The 16989-nt window shown below is 30.3% G+C and overlaps 2 protein-coding genes across 9 annotated transcripts in view; one reads left to right on the forward strand and one right to left on the reverse strand.

Moving 5' to 3' along the window:
- Nucleotides 1-3838, forward strand: part of hiw (MYC binding protein highwire) — a 302801-nt gene extending 298963 nt beyond the window's left edge. For both annotated transcript variants that reach the window (XM_089219243.1, XM_089219244.1), the window contains exon 68: nucleotides 194-3838. In XM_089219243.1, the coding sequence (XP_089075369.1) occupies nucleotides 194-309 (116 nt within the window). In that variant the 3' untranslated portion in view covers nucleotides 310-3838. The remainder of the gene's footprint in view (nucleotides 1-193) is intronic.
- Nucleotides 3839-5886: 2048 nt separating this feature from the next.
- Nucleotides 5887-16989, reverse strand: part of LOC107168450 (uncharacterized) — a 104956-nt gene continuing 93853 nt past the window's right edge. For 5 of the 7 annotated variants that reach the window (XM_089218848.1, XM_089218847.1, XM_089218845.1 and 2 more), the window contains 9 exons: nucleotides 16689-16851; nucleotides 14344-14506; nucleotides 13016-13149; nucleotides 11344-11638; nucleotides 10913-11054; nucleotides 9676-9875; nucleotides 9410-9562; nucleotides 8501-8624; nucleotides 5887-7301 (listed from right to left, as the gene is read on the reverse strand). In XM_089218848.1, coding sequence (XP_089074974.1) covers nucleotides 6525-7301; nucleotides 8501-8624; nucleotides 9410-9562; nucleotides 9676-9875; nucleotides 10913-11054; nucleotides 11344-11638; nucleotides 13016-13149; nucleotides 14344-14506; nucleotides 16689-16851 — 2151 coding nt within the window. In that variant the 3' untranslated portion in view covers nucleotides 5887-6524. Of the gene's footprint in view, nucleotides 7302-8500; nucleotides 8625-9409; nucleotides 9563-9675; nucleotides 9876-10912; nucleotides 11055-11339; nucleotides 11639-13015; nucleotides 13150-14343; nucleotides 14507-16688; nucleotides 16852-16989 lie in introns of those variants that run through there. The other 2 variants (XM_089218849.1, XM_089218850.1) reach the window with 2 other exon arrangements.

The following is a 16989-nucleotide window of genomic DNA, read 5'->3' on the forward strand; positions in this document are numbered from 1 at the left end:
ATATTTATTGTATCATGATTCAAAATATGATTTTTGGAAAAATAATTTCAAAAAATGGATGAAATAAACTATAACTGGTTCAATCAGCTGAATGGTAATCACTATCTACCTACCTAGAATATCGATCGAAATGATTATTTTAAAAAAGTTTAGTCAACTATACCATATATTGATATTTTCTCTGTTTCCGCAGGTCCGAGAGCGACGGCTTTGAATTTAGACGAATGCCCACTCCACGTCATACATCCTCCAACGGGTGAAGAGTTCGCGTTGGGGTGTGGAGTGTGCCGAAACGCTCATACGTTTTAAGGAAAACTATAAGGACTCAATATCATATTTTTATTATATTGTAACATTTATAACACTGCATCAGAACTCTGCCCGGTCCATAATTGTATCCATGTATGTAAATACCCATAGCTTTTTCTACTTTTTGATTTTATACTGCTGTTATTTTGTTCACTCTCGAGGAATACTGCGATTGTTAATTTTTCGAGTTACACTAAAATAACACTTTGACAGCAATCGATTCCTTATATCAACTCAAATGTCGTATACGTATCTTTATTTAAAAATATAATCCGTAGCCATAGAATCAACTGAACTCACGAATATCTTTGAGGAACAGACAGGTATCATCTGGTCCTCTATTAACATTATATGGATCGGATCGAGCAGAGTTCTCGTCAATATCGCATCGTCAGTCAGAATACGTATTCATAGGCAGATTGTTAAATTATATAATTTATTCACGTTGTCAGCTTTTGCAATATTTCGATATACCTATGACGTATCATTGTGTGATTGCCATGATTATATTACTTCATAATAATGTTAACAATGTCTGTACTATAAGCGAATCTTTATATAGTTTAATTTATTATTATTAATTATTATTAATGTTCACGCGTTTATTGTAGGTAGCTAAAACATTTTTTTAAGTGTAGTGTGTCAATGTCGAGATGATATTATTGTCCCTTTTTATAAATAATGATCATGATCATATAGAACGATATAATATTATTAGATTAAATGTACTTGCCATGTAGTTGCGTCGTGGTCATAGTATATATGCTCCATCAACCCACACGTCCACTCCAACAATCGAAATGTTAGAATCTCAGCGTTATCTTTAATACAATTTTCATCTGTTATGTTATGTTTGTCGTTCGAAATGTATTCTAATAATATTTCACGATGGTTTCGGTACGATTAGATAATAATATTATAAAATAGTGTTCATTAGGTAGTTTAATATTTTTTTTATTTTTTTTTTGTAAGGAGAACCCGCGGCAACATAGGCCATTGGGTGTGGGATGGTACGGTAGGGATTAATTTTGTATGTTTGTTTGTAGGTTTTTAATTGGGTAGGGTTGTAACACGTGTTTGTGTATGTGTGGCAAGGATATGTTGCTAAAAATCCCGGGTGGTCACCAATCCGGGAGCTAGCAACTGCGGCCGGTACGTACGCTCAGTGCGTTTCCGCAGATTGAGTGTACGACCGCGCCTCACCAAGCCACAGTTTAATATTTTATTTTACTGCGAAGGTATAAATTATACATTCAGATAGTGCCTATATTGGAAAGGTAATGCCTATCTGACCGAGTAGAGACCTTTTCTTGAATCTGCAGATATACATGAACTACATATTATTATTAACGAGTATTCATCGAATGCGCTAAAAATTTTGGACCACCACAAATTAAAAAGTTACACATAAATTGCGCCACAAAACAAAATTACATGATACATTTAAAATAAATAATTTTTGGAATATACCTACATTATTTTTATATAATGCCAAGATTTATGTAACGAGCAGTAAAATAAATTTCATAGATATAGTGCAATGTAAATATAAATTATAATAAATTATGTTCAACTTTAGTAAAAATAAAAATAAATTATTATACTATAAATATTATATATATATACAGGTTGTGTCTAAAGTTGTTGTTTGCTGGATTTTTCAACATTTATGGATCGATAATATGGAATTTAAAAAAAACACGAAAATACATGTTTAACTGACATTTATTGTTATTGCAATTTTTAAATTTATTTTATTTTTTTAATGTATGTTTTTTTTGAAAATATTGATAGTCAAACTATCAATTTTGGTTCGCTAGATTATTAACTACTGTCTTCTACATTTTAGTAAATTCATTTATACTTTTAATCGAAATAATTGGTATAAATTTCATTAACTAGAGCTGAATAATATTTTTTTCTTTCTTGAGATTAAAAATAATATAAGATTTTAAATAATTATTCTTATACATATATTCATTCAATTTTGAGATAAATGTCTACGGCATGCACTGTTCATTATTTTATAATTTTATATAAGCATACAATCATAAAATACGTATTGTTATTGTAAAATTAATTATTACAGACAACTTACTTTTTCTACTTTATCTTTAGTTAATTTACTAATGATAGTTTAAACTTTAATAATTAATTAGGTGACTAATTGAATATTTATGAAATTCCATACTATCAATCCATAATTATAAAAAACCTCTCGAGCAATGATCTAAGATATGTCCTGAATAAAATGACTAAAAGTTATATGAACATTTGGATATGACACTGAGATTATACGTTCAATAGAATAAAAACACATAGGGCTATTTTATTTTGAATACAATATGTATTGAACCAAAGACCAGACATTGTTCTATCTCCAGATAAATAATCTAATATGATAAATAATATTTTTATTAACTACTCGTAGGTAGTGATTCGATAACTTATATGAGTCATTTCTATACATTTTTAATTTTGTATTAATTGTATAAATTAACTTGGTCTTTAAGATTAGATTCTATACTATTGATATAAAACTAAATAGGATTTGAATTAAAATATTCTGCAAGCATTTCACCTAAAGTCACTACATCAACTAACATCTTATTATTACTTTGCCGAATATAAATACACATTCTTTTACATTATAAATTATTATCTTTTGAATTTGATAGGCGCAATTGTATGTATAATCTTTTTCCTGTCCTTTATATCTATTGTATTTTGTTTTTTTTTATTATATCTTCGGTTATTGGCGCTATCGATTCACGCCCTCGAAAATAACCATAATAATATACTATGATCGATGTCTCTGTTATTTTTGGAAACGAAGAACTTCAACGTTCACTTAGTTCTTCATATTTTTCTCTTATATTATTCTGTTGCAAACCTTATCTCAAACCATACAGATTATAATAAATTAACATATATTATATAAATTACCATTAGTAGGTATACATTTTTTTCGTTTTTTCACCGCTCATTAAATGTTTGGCACAATATTCGCTCCCGAAAACAAAGAAAAAATGAGACGTAATTTTTTTCCATATTAAAATATTGTTGAGTTTAATGCTCATCAAAGTGCATGTGACTAATTTTGATGAAATTTTACGTATCTGTGCAAACGCATTCAATAAACATTTATTGATCATTAAACAGAGTATTTATCGCTGCCCCACGTCACCCGCTACCCCCAACAACATACGTTTTAAACCCAATTTAAAAAGTAATAAAAATGTTTATAATAGAATTTTTTCGCGTGATTTTATTTATTAATTTGTATTCATCAATTGTATTCGTTTAGAACATGATGTTAGCTTAGTATAATATTATAATATTTATTACGTTTGTTTTTTTTGTTTGTGTTTAAGTTATTTATAATTTTTTTCCCTCAATGGGAACCTTATTATTAATAGTTATATATTTAATATTTACCAAAATCTAAATGTGCAATATATTATGTGTTTGATGTTTTAAATAAAACGCAACTATGATCAATTTAAATAAATGAGTTTTATTCGCTGCACTTACTTTCGTCATTAAGGAGACGCCCACACCTATAAATTGTTTAAAAACCCTGTTTCCCGCTGGAAAAATTATTTTGGCTGCAGTCAAATAGATTAGTACAAGTTTTGTTAAAATAAAAAGTTATATTTTACTGCATCATAGTGTTTTCGTTTTATCGTTATTTAAAATAAAAAAAAATCATTTAAATTGAAAATCCCATAGAACTTGTTTATTGTGGTATAACTATATAAGTTGCAGTGGCACTGTTAAACTCAGAATACCCTTGTGATTGGCTTGTGAAAACTAATTTTCCATCATCACTTATGATGTATAAAATACTGAAAACTATCATCAAGAAAAACATAATATATGTTTATAAGTGTGTATAAGGTAATAATTTGAATTTCACTACAAATTTAATCATCATTATCATTCTCTAAACGGCTTAAATATTCATAGAAAACCATTATTATTTATTTTAACATACAATGTTTAATTGAAAAATTATTATGGTTGTAGACAATGTGACGATGGGAACTCTTAAGAGTAGATCAAAATCGTATGACACAAAGAGCTCTTTGAGGTCAAATAGTGAATAAAAAACACTGTATCGTTGGTGTATTTCCCGATCCTAGTATTTTTCAGCGCTGGGGCTGAGCCAAAAACTCTGTGCATGATGTATACATGTTTTTATTGATAGTAATCTGATTCAGCGCGAAGCGCTGAACCTGAATAGGGTTCGTAACTTTATTATAAACACTTAAAACAAATATTTTATAACATTTTACATACATTATTTTATTATCAATATTCTAGTTATGATTTAATAAAAATTAACAATAAATACATATTTCTGTTTTTATTACCGTGTTCATCAAATTATATAACTTACCATAAACAAGGACACTAGAACAGTAATGTAATCATATGAAACTATCTCAATTGGAAACATATGGAAAGTATTTAGTTAATTAATAAGTGTTTGAATTGAATCATATAGAATTAACTGGATCTCATATGAAAAATAATCTTAATTAATGGATGTATAAGGTTCTTATGTAACGATTGAGGACAGATGTAAGCACTCTAATATATAAATATCCATATCTGTTGAAAAAATATTGGAGAATATGGATTAATGTTTATTTCAAATTTTTCTCAAATTCCTCTATAAGATAAGGATATTTTTCCATTTGTGTATTTCCTTTTCAACCTTACATATCAATTTAGGTTATTCCCCATAAGATGCAGTTAATTTTATATGATTCCATTCAAACTCTTATTAAATTATATACCTGCTACTTCTATATGTGGCCATTCGAGATAACTTTCTGATTATTTCATTCCAGTTCTTGTTTATGGTCCACATTCTTCCATTTAATCTAGAATCTCCCATTTTTTCCAATACTTCCGTAAGATATGGATATTTTTCAAATTTAAGTACTTCCATTTTAACGTTGTACATTCATATATTTATATTATTTCCCATATGCTCCAGTTAATTTTATTTAACATAAACTTAATTATTATGCATAAATAAAATTGCCCTAATAAGACTGAAAAATTGATTTCTGACATAATTTTATTTTTATTTTAATAATTTACAATGTTGATTAGGTTTAATATTATCATTTATCATATTTTAGAGATACCATGGAAACACTTGTTATATAGGTGAAGTTAAATTGCCTATCCAGAATGCCGTGTTGCCATATATTTTTTTTAATTTGTCAAAGCAATAACTGCTTACTAGGTAAATTATAACAATTTTACCTATGTTATTGTATATCAATACAATACCATTGTTAATTTACTTCTCGACCATACATTTTAGGGTCTGTACGTATCATTTTATAATATTAGAGCTTATTAAGACACTCTAAAATGATGTAACTAAATAAGACAGTATGAGTTATATTCGCCATTATGTTAACATAGCTTCGTTATCTTAAAAGTATACGACAAAAAGCAATATTGTGTAACATACAATATGAAAGTATAATTTCTGTAATTGTACTGTGAAGAATTGTATATTATTATGATATTTATATAACGTAAATCTTTAACTACTGATTATATATGTATGATTTATTGTAAAAGTTTAAACACAAAAAAATATACAAACATTCCGACGATGAACAATAAAAAGCACTTACAAAAATATTGTTATTAAGACACCTATAATGCTATACAGTAACACTGGCATATAATTGGTAAAACTGAGCGAGACACGATGATTGATAAAATTGGTATATTTATGTTTAATGTATATAAATATAGTAATAAGATAGGTAGTAAATATATTTGTATAAATGGCTTAAGTCAATGGCACGTGTGTATAATATAAAATTATGAAATGCGAAAAACGGTTCATCGAATCATATCAAACCATTATACTATGTGATAATAATATTAATATGTACACTTATAAATTAAATGTCTAAGCTTTGGCAATAATGAAATAACACATAAAATATAATATCTAATTGTATAAAATAAAAAATAAATTAAAAAATAAAAAACAGTTATAAAGGAAAAACAAAATGTCTTACTAATCCGAAACGGTATGATGTGTAGGTAGATATAATATAATAAATGTATAATATAATTCGATAATAGCATATTACGATTAGTTAATGAAAAAAACACACCCGATCTAAGAGGGTGAAGTAATCACCGTGTAATGTTACAAAAAATATAATATTTCACTGTTTCCAAAAGGCGACAGCCTTTTTGAAATTGTCGGCCGTCTGTATGCGAATGGGTTCCTTCCGCTGAACGCCGCCATCGCTCATACCAGAAGATGATGCATTGCCGTCTGCACGCCGTCCACTGTCAAATATCATCCGGTTTGTCTTGTACACACCACTGACTTTGGTACCTGTAGGCAGTGGTATATTATGAACAGGATGAGTGACGTCATGGCGATTTCGTGAAAGAGGAGAACGAAGATGGGTGGAGAGAGGAGAAGTTCCCCGAGTTACTGGATTAGATAAGCCACGTGCTGTGGGAGATGGGAGGCGATGAGTGGTCGGAGAAGAAGGACGACAAGTGAGTGGCGGAGAAGGAGAATGACGAGTGACGGAAGAAGAAGAATGTCGAGTGGGTGGTGGAGAACAACGATCCTGGTCGAAAACCGGTGGCGTATCTTCGGATGTGGTAGATTGACACTCTGTCGCCCGGACGAGCATCGCAATAGGAGACGCGACAGATGGACAATCACTAAAACCACTGTCGCTTCGAGCGTCACAAGACCTACGGCCACTGTAAATTTTCGTTGTTTCGGTTATCACAACTTCTTGAGGTTCCGAAGGCGACTCTCCGGCCGACTCTTCTTCTCTCAGGCTGGCCATTTTTAGTTTTTGTAAAATGCTTCCGGTTCCGCATCCACCTCCCGTTCCTCCACCCCCACTAACACCACGTCTGCTAGCTGCTGACAGAGTGGCCATCCTGCCCAGAGCACGGATTGCATTGCCCGTTTTCTGATTACAGCACACATAACACACAAAAACACACACAAGCACAAAAAATCGTGTAAGTTAAATCAAAGCTACTATGTTAAATAATAAAAATATTACACAAGTCATATATCATTTATTATATTACATAATGTTTATGCTTAAAATTTTGAATTTACGGTGTTAGCCGTTAGGACAGATGGAAGAAAAAATGTATGACGATTATAATTATAATTATTTTTTATGTCAAACATATAAATACATAATTTTTTTCATTTTTGGGCATAGAAAGATAATTCGAAATCATTTAAACTAATTTATAAAAGTTGAACAATAAAAAGACAATCGATGTAATTGTCGAGTCTCTAAAACTTACTATATTAAACTTGGCACCATCTGTACTAACACCACAAATTTCCTTTTTAGTACTAAATGAAGGACATGACTGAGACGTCTATCGTAGGCTATATTATGTTATTATGAAATTGCGTTTCTCGACTCCTATAAGTGAGATCACTGAGATCTAACAAAAAAATTATTATTTCGCCATTTCGTGATTATAACTGATAATATTAATTTATTAGCATTTTTTTTAAATGAAAGTCAATGAGTTGATGTTGTATGTCTATAGGCACATCTTCACACGAGGTGATAGTGTATGTCTATTAGTTTGTTAATACATTAATTAAATTAATCTAAAAAAATTATATTATAAAATTGTTCATTTAATTTTTTGTTTCAATATTAATATTGAATCACAGTATAACACGAGTGAATTTATTATGCCTACACAATCTCACAAAATATAGTTTTTTTTTTCATTATAATATATTCATATTTTATTATATTTTAGGTGTTGGGTGATGTAGTTACTTGAAATATAATTTAAATAATGATCAACGCTATATTAATTTAATGTTAATATTATCGGAACACATTAGGTACCTACTTATCATATTATCTATTTTTTCGATAAAGCTTACAGTAATGTATTAGTCGAGAAAAAAAACAATCAATATTTAACTTTATTGTAAATTAATCGCAACACTTTGAAAAAAAATATTTTTAATAATGTATTATAATCTATTATATAGTCGCAAGCTTAGTTAGATCACACGCTTCGTGGGACACATCTAAAGGTACACATTATACCTAACGCTGAGAATCTATTTTAATGAGTTACTATGTAACTTTAATATTATATTTATAAAATCGGTTCTAACCTGCCATTTTCGTCGGATAATGAATTTTTTAAGTTTGTCCGTGCTCAGGATCACGCAACTCATATCCATGTCCTGCTGCGCCAGCCACTTGTGTTTCAAACATTCTCTGGCAGTAAGTCTTAACCTGTCAAAGGGGTTGCGGTTAATAAGCCGTTCAATAGCATTAATGATGCGATCTTAACAAGTTGTCAACTATCTAGAGCTCGGGGATTATAGTAATACTACATAAGTGTATTAAAATAGCATGTATAAAAAGGAATATATTTCAAGGTAGAGAAATACAGCATTACATTAATTTTAATATGTATTGTGGTATATAATATTATTTAATGATTTTTTCGCATCTACCTTGTTCATATATATATATTAATATGAATTAAAAAACAATATATTTATGATCTGATTAATCGAATGGATTAACGGATTTACATGGGACCTAGTATGCCTGAAATATTATGTTTGATTTGACTTGTAGCAAAAAAATGTTAAAGCTATTTTGATTTAGAATTTAATAAGTTCTTCTACAACTAAATTTATCAGGTAGAAGCTAGTTTCCAAAAAATGTATAAAATGTATAGCCTTTTATTAGTTTATTAGGTATCCTCTTTTATAAACTATAATTATATTTTATGCTATGTATCTATTTTTTTTTCTATGAAATTATGCTAAAACTGTTATTAAAAATGTGTTTTTTTTTAAAAATAATATTAAACTTATTAGTTGTTCTTCATCTACATATACTTTAGTGCGTAAAATATAATCGATGCCACCTGATTACATCATTTCTAAAGAGGACATATTATTGTAAATGAGTGAGTAATGTAGTGTTCTATAAGTCCCGAACCCTAATAACAGTGCTATACATCATGACGCCGTTATCACAAAGGACAACCGCGGCGGGTATCGTACTCTTTGCGTTTGATCAACAGCGCGCTTATGAAGTCCTTGGCGTCCTGAGAGATGGCATCAAATGCCTCGTCGTCGAAATCGAAATCGGCTTTCGTTATGTTGGTGAACGTTTCGGAGTCGTTGTCGCCCATGAACGGTGACAGACCGGACAATCTGAATGCCACGCGAAAACGGAAAAAATAATTAACTCATGAAATCATGCAGAAAATCAAAGCATACTCAAAAACAGCTTGGGGTTAACGAAAGTGTATAATCAGATTACTTACAGCACGTAGCAGATTACTCCTACAGACCACATATCAGATTCGAGGCCAATGGGTTCGTAGCCAATGATCTCGGGAGGGATGAACTCGGGTGTGCCGAACAGCACTCGCATTGGTTGTCCAGGTATGATTTTCTGTGCCAACCCGAAATCTATGAGCTTGACATAGTGCGAAGTTCTTGACTGACACATGATATTTTCTGGCTATACACCAACAAAACCATATTATTAAATGTACAAATACCGTTTCACAAGATAAAATAAAATCATTACATTATGTACACAATTATATCTATTATTTAGAAGAGAATACTAATAAAAATGTCTTTACAAAATTGTTTTCTGTAAATATAAGTGGTTTGTGTAAAATATTAAATATTAGATGCATGAATGATCATAATTGTGCCCATTTATAATTTAAAAAAAATGAAATATATAATGCACGCGTGGGAATTATGAAGTTGATGTGAATTGGTTGAATTAAAATTTGTATAAAACATAATAATTCAAGTGACTAATGGTGGAATGTTAACGTAAAAATGTTTTTTGGCTTAAAAGACGATTTTCTTAATGCATTGTTAATCGCCATAGAAACACAAACTAAAAATTAAAAATATTAAATAAATGTAATTAAATTCCTATAAATCTTAAAAAAACTTAGCATGCTGCTAGTTGACTGAATTATACACAAAACATATCTTTAAGGTTCCTCAATTTTTCTTTTCAAAGAAAAAGTAGCTGTTTCAATCTCTGATACGAATTCATTTTTGTAGTTTCTACCTAATAGAAAAAAAAACAAGTACCTAAGTAATATGTAGGTACATTACGTATTGTAAAACAAATACATTCATCGCTTAACGCAGAATTAATTACAAGTATCGTTGTAATATAATTACTGTTTTACTATTTATATATGAATTAAAAGTACTATTTAAATTTAGTAAGAAACCAAATTTTAAATTTCTTTGTCTCTTTTTATATCGACACAATGATATAATGTAAATAACATTAAAAATAGAGAAAAATATTTTTTTATGGATAAGCTAAGTATAGTTTGCAATGGAAAAATAATAACAAACCATTTAAATATCATTCAAGTATTTTGGTGAATAATTTCGTGATGCTTTTTTTATACTATCCTATTATATTTAGCCAAACACCCCCAAAAATTTGTGCTTGAAACACAATCTTATAATTATTCATGTTCCAAGTTTAGGACTGATCAAAAATATTTTACATACCTTTAAATCCAAGTGCACAACGTTCTGCTTGTGCATGTAATCCACTCCTTCACATATCTGTCTGGTGAATAGAATACAATCTTTTTCTGTGAGCGTAAAGTCGTCGGCCACCACTCTTTCAAACAGTTCACCACCAGAAATGCTAGAGGAGATTAGATTCGATTCAGTTCAGAATTTTTTGATGACATTTTAATATTATAGAATAACTGGATTAAAGACATAATTTTTGTAAATTATACATTTTATAACATCATATGTCAACGAACAAAATATTAGGGTTTTACTGAATTTGAATTGTGTTTTTAAAATAATACTGTATAATATGAAAAAATAATGAATCGCTATTTATACAGACAAATTATCAGAGTGATATGGAACAAAATGATTGATTTTGTAATCGAGTTTTTATTTCGAATAAAATACTTGCTTACTATTCGGTGACCAAGATCACTTCTCTGGGCTTGTCGAAAGCTGCGTCGAGCTGTAAAAGTTTTGGGTGGCGCAGACAATTCATTATGTCCACTTCTTCTTGGGCTTTTTCCTTGTCCGTTGACTTAATGCATCTAACGAACTTTGCAGCGTAAAATTTACTGGTCTCACGTTCTTTAACCTTATACACCACCCCATATCTGCCTTTTCCAAGTTCATCCAGTACTTCATATTGCTTATCGAATTGTTCACCGTTTTCTATATTGACTGTTTTTGGCCACAGCGTGTTTCCATAATCTTTAAATTCGAAATGTATCAATTCAACAATTTAAATTTAGTTACAAGACTTTATGCATATCATGCACTGTACATGTTATGTTATACAATGCACCTACTATGATCAACTTATGTGAAATAAGTTCCAGACCACTATTTTATATAACTATTAATAATGTTTTTTTCTTGTAAATCGCATATACAATTATTAAATATTATTTGCTGTACAGTTATAATTGTAGAAAGAATTGGGAAATTATATTTTGTCAATATTTTTGTTGAATATAACATTGTAATTCAATTTAATATTATCACATCAATACACCATATTTTTATATATTAGAGTTATTTACCAATTATTATATTATATTTATATTGTTTATTAGTTTATGGACGTATTTCATGTTCGAGTTCTTAAAAAATATAACTATTATAATATGAAATACCTATTATGAAGAAATTCAATTAATATTATTTAAATTATTTTTATTAACCATCTACATCGATTGCTAAGATCAACATAAAAGTATACAAAACTATACATTAGTTATTATAAAAATAATAATAACGTGTTTTTCTGTACTATATTATGCTTTGTAGACCTATAATGTTAAAACAATAAAAGGCGAAAATAAAAATTCTGAAAGAATATTATTTATCTATTTTTTGTCTCTTATTAACACACCGTGTACTGGACTCTCTCTTATCGCCCACTCTTCATAGGTCTACTCAAGTGACTTGATGTATTAATTATACATACACGTATGCCATTGTACAAGCGTTATTAATATTCTGGTATTATGGACTTTTACTCGTTTTTAATGTAATATTTTATAAGGTAATATGCAATAACCATATTTTATTTACGGCGGTTTGTTTGTCATTTTATTTACGCTTTCGGTTAAGAACTGGCCGCGGGTCCAATACTCCAGTGGTGCATTTAGTGATTGTGTTGGGAAGAGGAAGCGATGAAAAAAAGTTCTTTTCAAAAAAAAAAAAAACTCAAGAAGTCGATAATGTGGTGTAATGAACAAGAGTCTTTTGTAATCAAAAGTTGTGCTTAAGCATTTTAATCACTGCACCCCATTCTTGATATACCTATCGAATTTCAGATACGCTTGCATAGCGTGGGACGTGACCATTATTATAATTTATATTACACGCACCACACATTATGATAACATTATATTAAATCCACCGTCAGAAATGGCGGAATTGTAGATCAGATTTTGGTATGAATATTGATATATTATTTTGGTCATGTCTCGTACAAAATATCTAAACTATATCAGTTGAAACTAGACGTAAATAATCAAGAGTCAAGACAACCTAATATCGTTACGATAATGGATGAAACTTATTAAAATACATAATAATAATAATTGTTTGATACGTTACCAGTTTGCAGTATGTAAACAGGCGTGGATTCTAAGCTCGCTTCGCTCGATCCGTGCATGTTCTCCGCTCGGACTCTGAACACGTACGACTCACCTGGTGCCAGACCCCGGACAATGTGAGATAACGAGTGACACCTGCACAGAGATAGATAAAGGAATAGTCGTCACAACACATAACGATATACCTACTGCCATGTAAATAATATAAGAATGTATAATCGAATTAATATATAATAATGGCTTTAGATTTACACGCAAGGTGACAAGTGAATCGCGAAAGAGGAAGGGGAGATAGTTTTTGAGCACACGCCACCACGGGTATCGAATATTATGATTATATAATAAAGTGTTATATAATTGATTTATACAGATATGTGTTTGATTGGATATTAATTCGAAGTCACGACCGTTTTGATTTTTTGACAAGGAAAACTCCCGTAGTAAAAACGTAATAAGATTTATAAGTGTAGACACGCTAAATTTAAAAAGAGTTTTCCCGCTTTCGCCATTGAACAATTATTGGTATAATATTATGATGACGTCACGTGTACCTTAACGGATTGTGCTCGTTGAATGCTCAAATACGTTTTTTTCCGTTGTATTACTGTGACCTAATGTAAATTATATATTGCTAATATGCTATCGACGACCTTCGAGTATAATGAAGTGTATGATAATTTGTCGTATCGGCAATCAATCGTAATTATGAAAAAAAATATATTTTCTTTTTTGTAAAACTATTACTCGAGAAAGTGAAATAATATATTATAATTCATAATACAAGCGTGGATACTGTAACATGTTTTCAGGCATTTATTGTTTATAAAAAATGTATATTATTAACGACACACGTCTTTTTTAAAATAATAGTAATAATAATATTAGTTATTATTATTATTATTATTATTCGATCGACTGTTTTCCAACCGATGCGTGATTGCGATAATCGGCTGAGGCATAGCGACACGTATGACGTGTACATATTAAGTAGATAGTATTACCTACCTCTGACGAGCAATTTAATATGTAAGTACTAAGTATGATATAATAATATTCAGAATACAACAAACTATACTGCATAATTCAAATTTCTTGTATATAGCTGACCAGAAAAATAGTGGATAGCGTGATGGACCTCATCGTTAATTTTTACATTAAAATCATTAAAAATTACGAATAAAATATTATATAAGTAACCCGTGACATGTATTCGATATAATAAAATGTAAAATATTATTGTTTACTAAATATTATACGTTAGAGACTTAGGGTTTAATAATACAATACTATTAACGGGGCAGACAGGTAATGGAGGATTAAAAAACTCACTTGTCGGCCACTAATTTCCAATCGGACTGATTGAACGGTCGGACTTCCACGCCGTAACCGGTGACCATGCACCCGCCGTCGTACGCCGGACTGGACCACGTTACGTCGGCACTGGTCTCCGACACGGAGACAACAGGTTTGCCGGCTGGTGGGTCCGGAGGTCCTACAATATATGCACCATCAACAATACTATATTATATCGGCTGATAATATAACGATAACAGATTTAACTTAGGTAGGAATATAATATTTTATTGCTGAAAAGAATGAATATTATTGAACGTTCTGTTCTCAGAAGCTACTTCACTTCTTTCAATGGAAGTTATATAGCATGGGACACGGAGGGTGTTTTTATAGCTCTTTAATCAACCCACTGTTTTGGTTCACAAACATTGAATATTTGTTTGCCTGTATGTTTATCGTTGGTTACAGAGATAATTTTTTTTTTTAAAGCCATAAAATAAAACCGCATTGCGTCGCTGTTGGTAAATAAAATAATATTTGATTTGTTATTTGTTATTTTAATATACTACAAAATGCAAAATGTCCTTAATTTTTAAGTGTATGGAATCGAAAACAACAAAACCGATTTTTACGAAAGGTTTAGAGATTCATATTAGAAATGCCCGGAAAGTTTCGAAGTAATCCAACTATGTTCGATATTATACCAAAATGATAGCTATACAATTACGCCTTCAACTGAGATACACCAGCAATATACCTATAGCACCGTATTTTACATTTGATTATTTTTTTACGGGCAAAATCAGATTATGTATAAGCATTTAAATAGATTATTTTATAGGTATAATACTTACAGTTTGTGGTGACCGACACGTACTGTAGTTATTACAATAATTTTATAGTATCGTACAAACCGGTTCGAATACCCAGCACGAAGTTATTGAATTAATAATACATTATAATGCGTCAGGTATTATGATGATATGTTGACGAATGACGATCACCTTAGACCATATTAGATAAGATCTAAGACGATCACCTATGTACGAGACACGATACGCAGGACAGCACAGAAGTGAAAAATAAATAATTTTGATATTATAATTGAACCGAGCATGTTCTCGTGATAATTATGTACGCTAATACCACGGTTAGCAGCATAATACACGTCATCATAGAATATATTAGTAGGTATATGCTATAGTGTATATTTGTATACAATAAAAGCTGTGCAGTCGCCAAGTTAGCATACCTGTGAGATAATAATTACTACTTATAACAATAATAATATTATAAACGCATTTAACAGCACATCCCGACGAAAAAAAAAAAAAAAAAACAATAAATATTAAAAGCTTTCTGCACATGCGAATCGAACCGTCGTCGTTGAGTGGCCGTTATTAAAATAATATATTGTTAAACGATGACATTATATTGTCAAGAGAAATTTGTCATTGTGCGTTACACTTATATAAGGTTTCAAACTCGATACTCATAGCGTGCGCTTGAAACATAATAATAATAACGTCCCACATGCGACATGCGTAAGTGCGTCTATTATAAGTAGATACATACGATAATACTGCAATGCAATAATAACAATATGTCGTGCGTTATAACAATATGGTTATGTAGTTATATGTGGTTGCGGCCTATCATCATGCTTGCGCGTATCATTATTTCGGTTAGTAGAACACACTGCACGGTATGATAACATTTAAGTCCACATTCGACGCGATAGATTCATTTAGTGATAAATGATAATACAAAATATTTTAATATTATTAAACCGTTCGAGTGGATTAGTGTAAACCATTAGATCGTATAGCATATTAATATTATTGTACAAGTATTATGACTTATGAGTGCAACGATGCAATATATTAAGTTTATCACAGAATACAATATTATTTGTTGATGAAAACAATAATAATCGTGCTGTGTAGTTGCCGCGTGCTTGAATAATAATATTATATCATTCGACGTCCCGGAGGGGGATCATATCATGAAAAAATTCAAAAATAAATGTTCTGACAAATTATATTTTTTTCCGTAAATGCAGTAGGTTAGTTTTTAAAATATTATGAAGTGAAATTTTAAATTTAGAATTTTCGATTCATCATATAAGCAATTCAATAATTGACATGCGGCTCATCATGCCCCTCGTAGAATGCTCACATATTATCGGTGAAAATAAAACCGTTTAATCGAATTGTGACGTGTAAAATTAAAAAACAAATAGTATAACTCCATATTTAATAGCATATTATTATCTATTCTATTCCACTTCTGACGTGTCCAACGTGCGTATCATTGGACTTATATTGAAGACTTCAACGTAGGTCGACTGTTTCATCATAATTAATAATAATATTATGTACCTTCAACAGCGACCGAAGCGAAGTGGAAATCGTTGCCGTGTCCGTTGTCGACGCGGACGACGTACTTGCCACAATCATCGGCTGTGATAGAGTCAATCGTCAGACTGGACACGCCACATTCGTTGGTTATGCACAGATGCGCGTTGGACTCCAAAACTTTGCCCTATATTCGAAATATATTATTGTGACAACTCGACGTTAGATGTTCTATTAAATTTTAGGTATTACTATCACAATACAATATGTGGTCGCTTTTTCAAACGTACATTGTATAATCTAAGAATATAGATTTTTTTTGTGA

Source organism: Diuraphis noxia, unplaced genomic scaffold, assembly GCF_037042655.1.
Source record: "Diuraphis noxia isolate RWA-SAM2 unplaced genomic scaffold, SU_Dnox_SAM2 contig0002, whole genome shotgun sequence".
Taxonomy (NCBI): Eukaryota; Metazoa; Arthropoda; class Insecta; order Hemiptera; family Aphididae; genus Diuraphis; species Diuraphis noxia.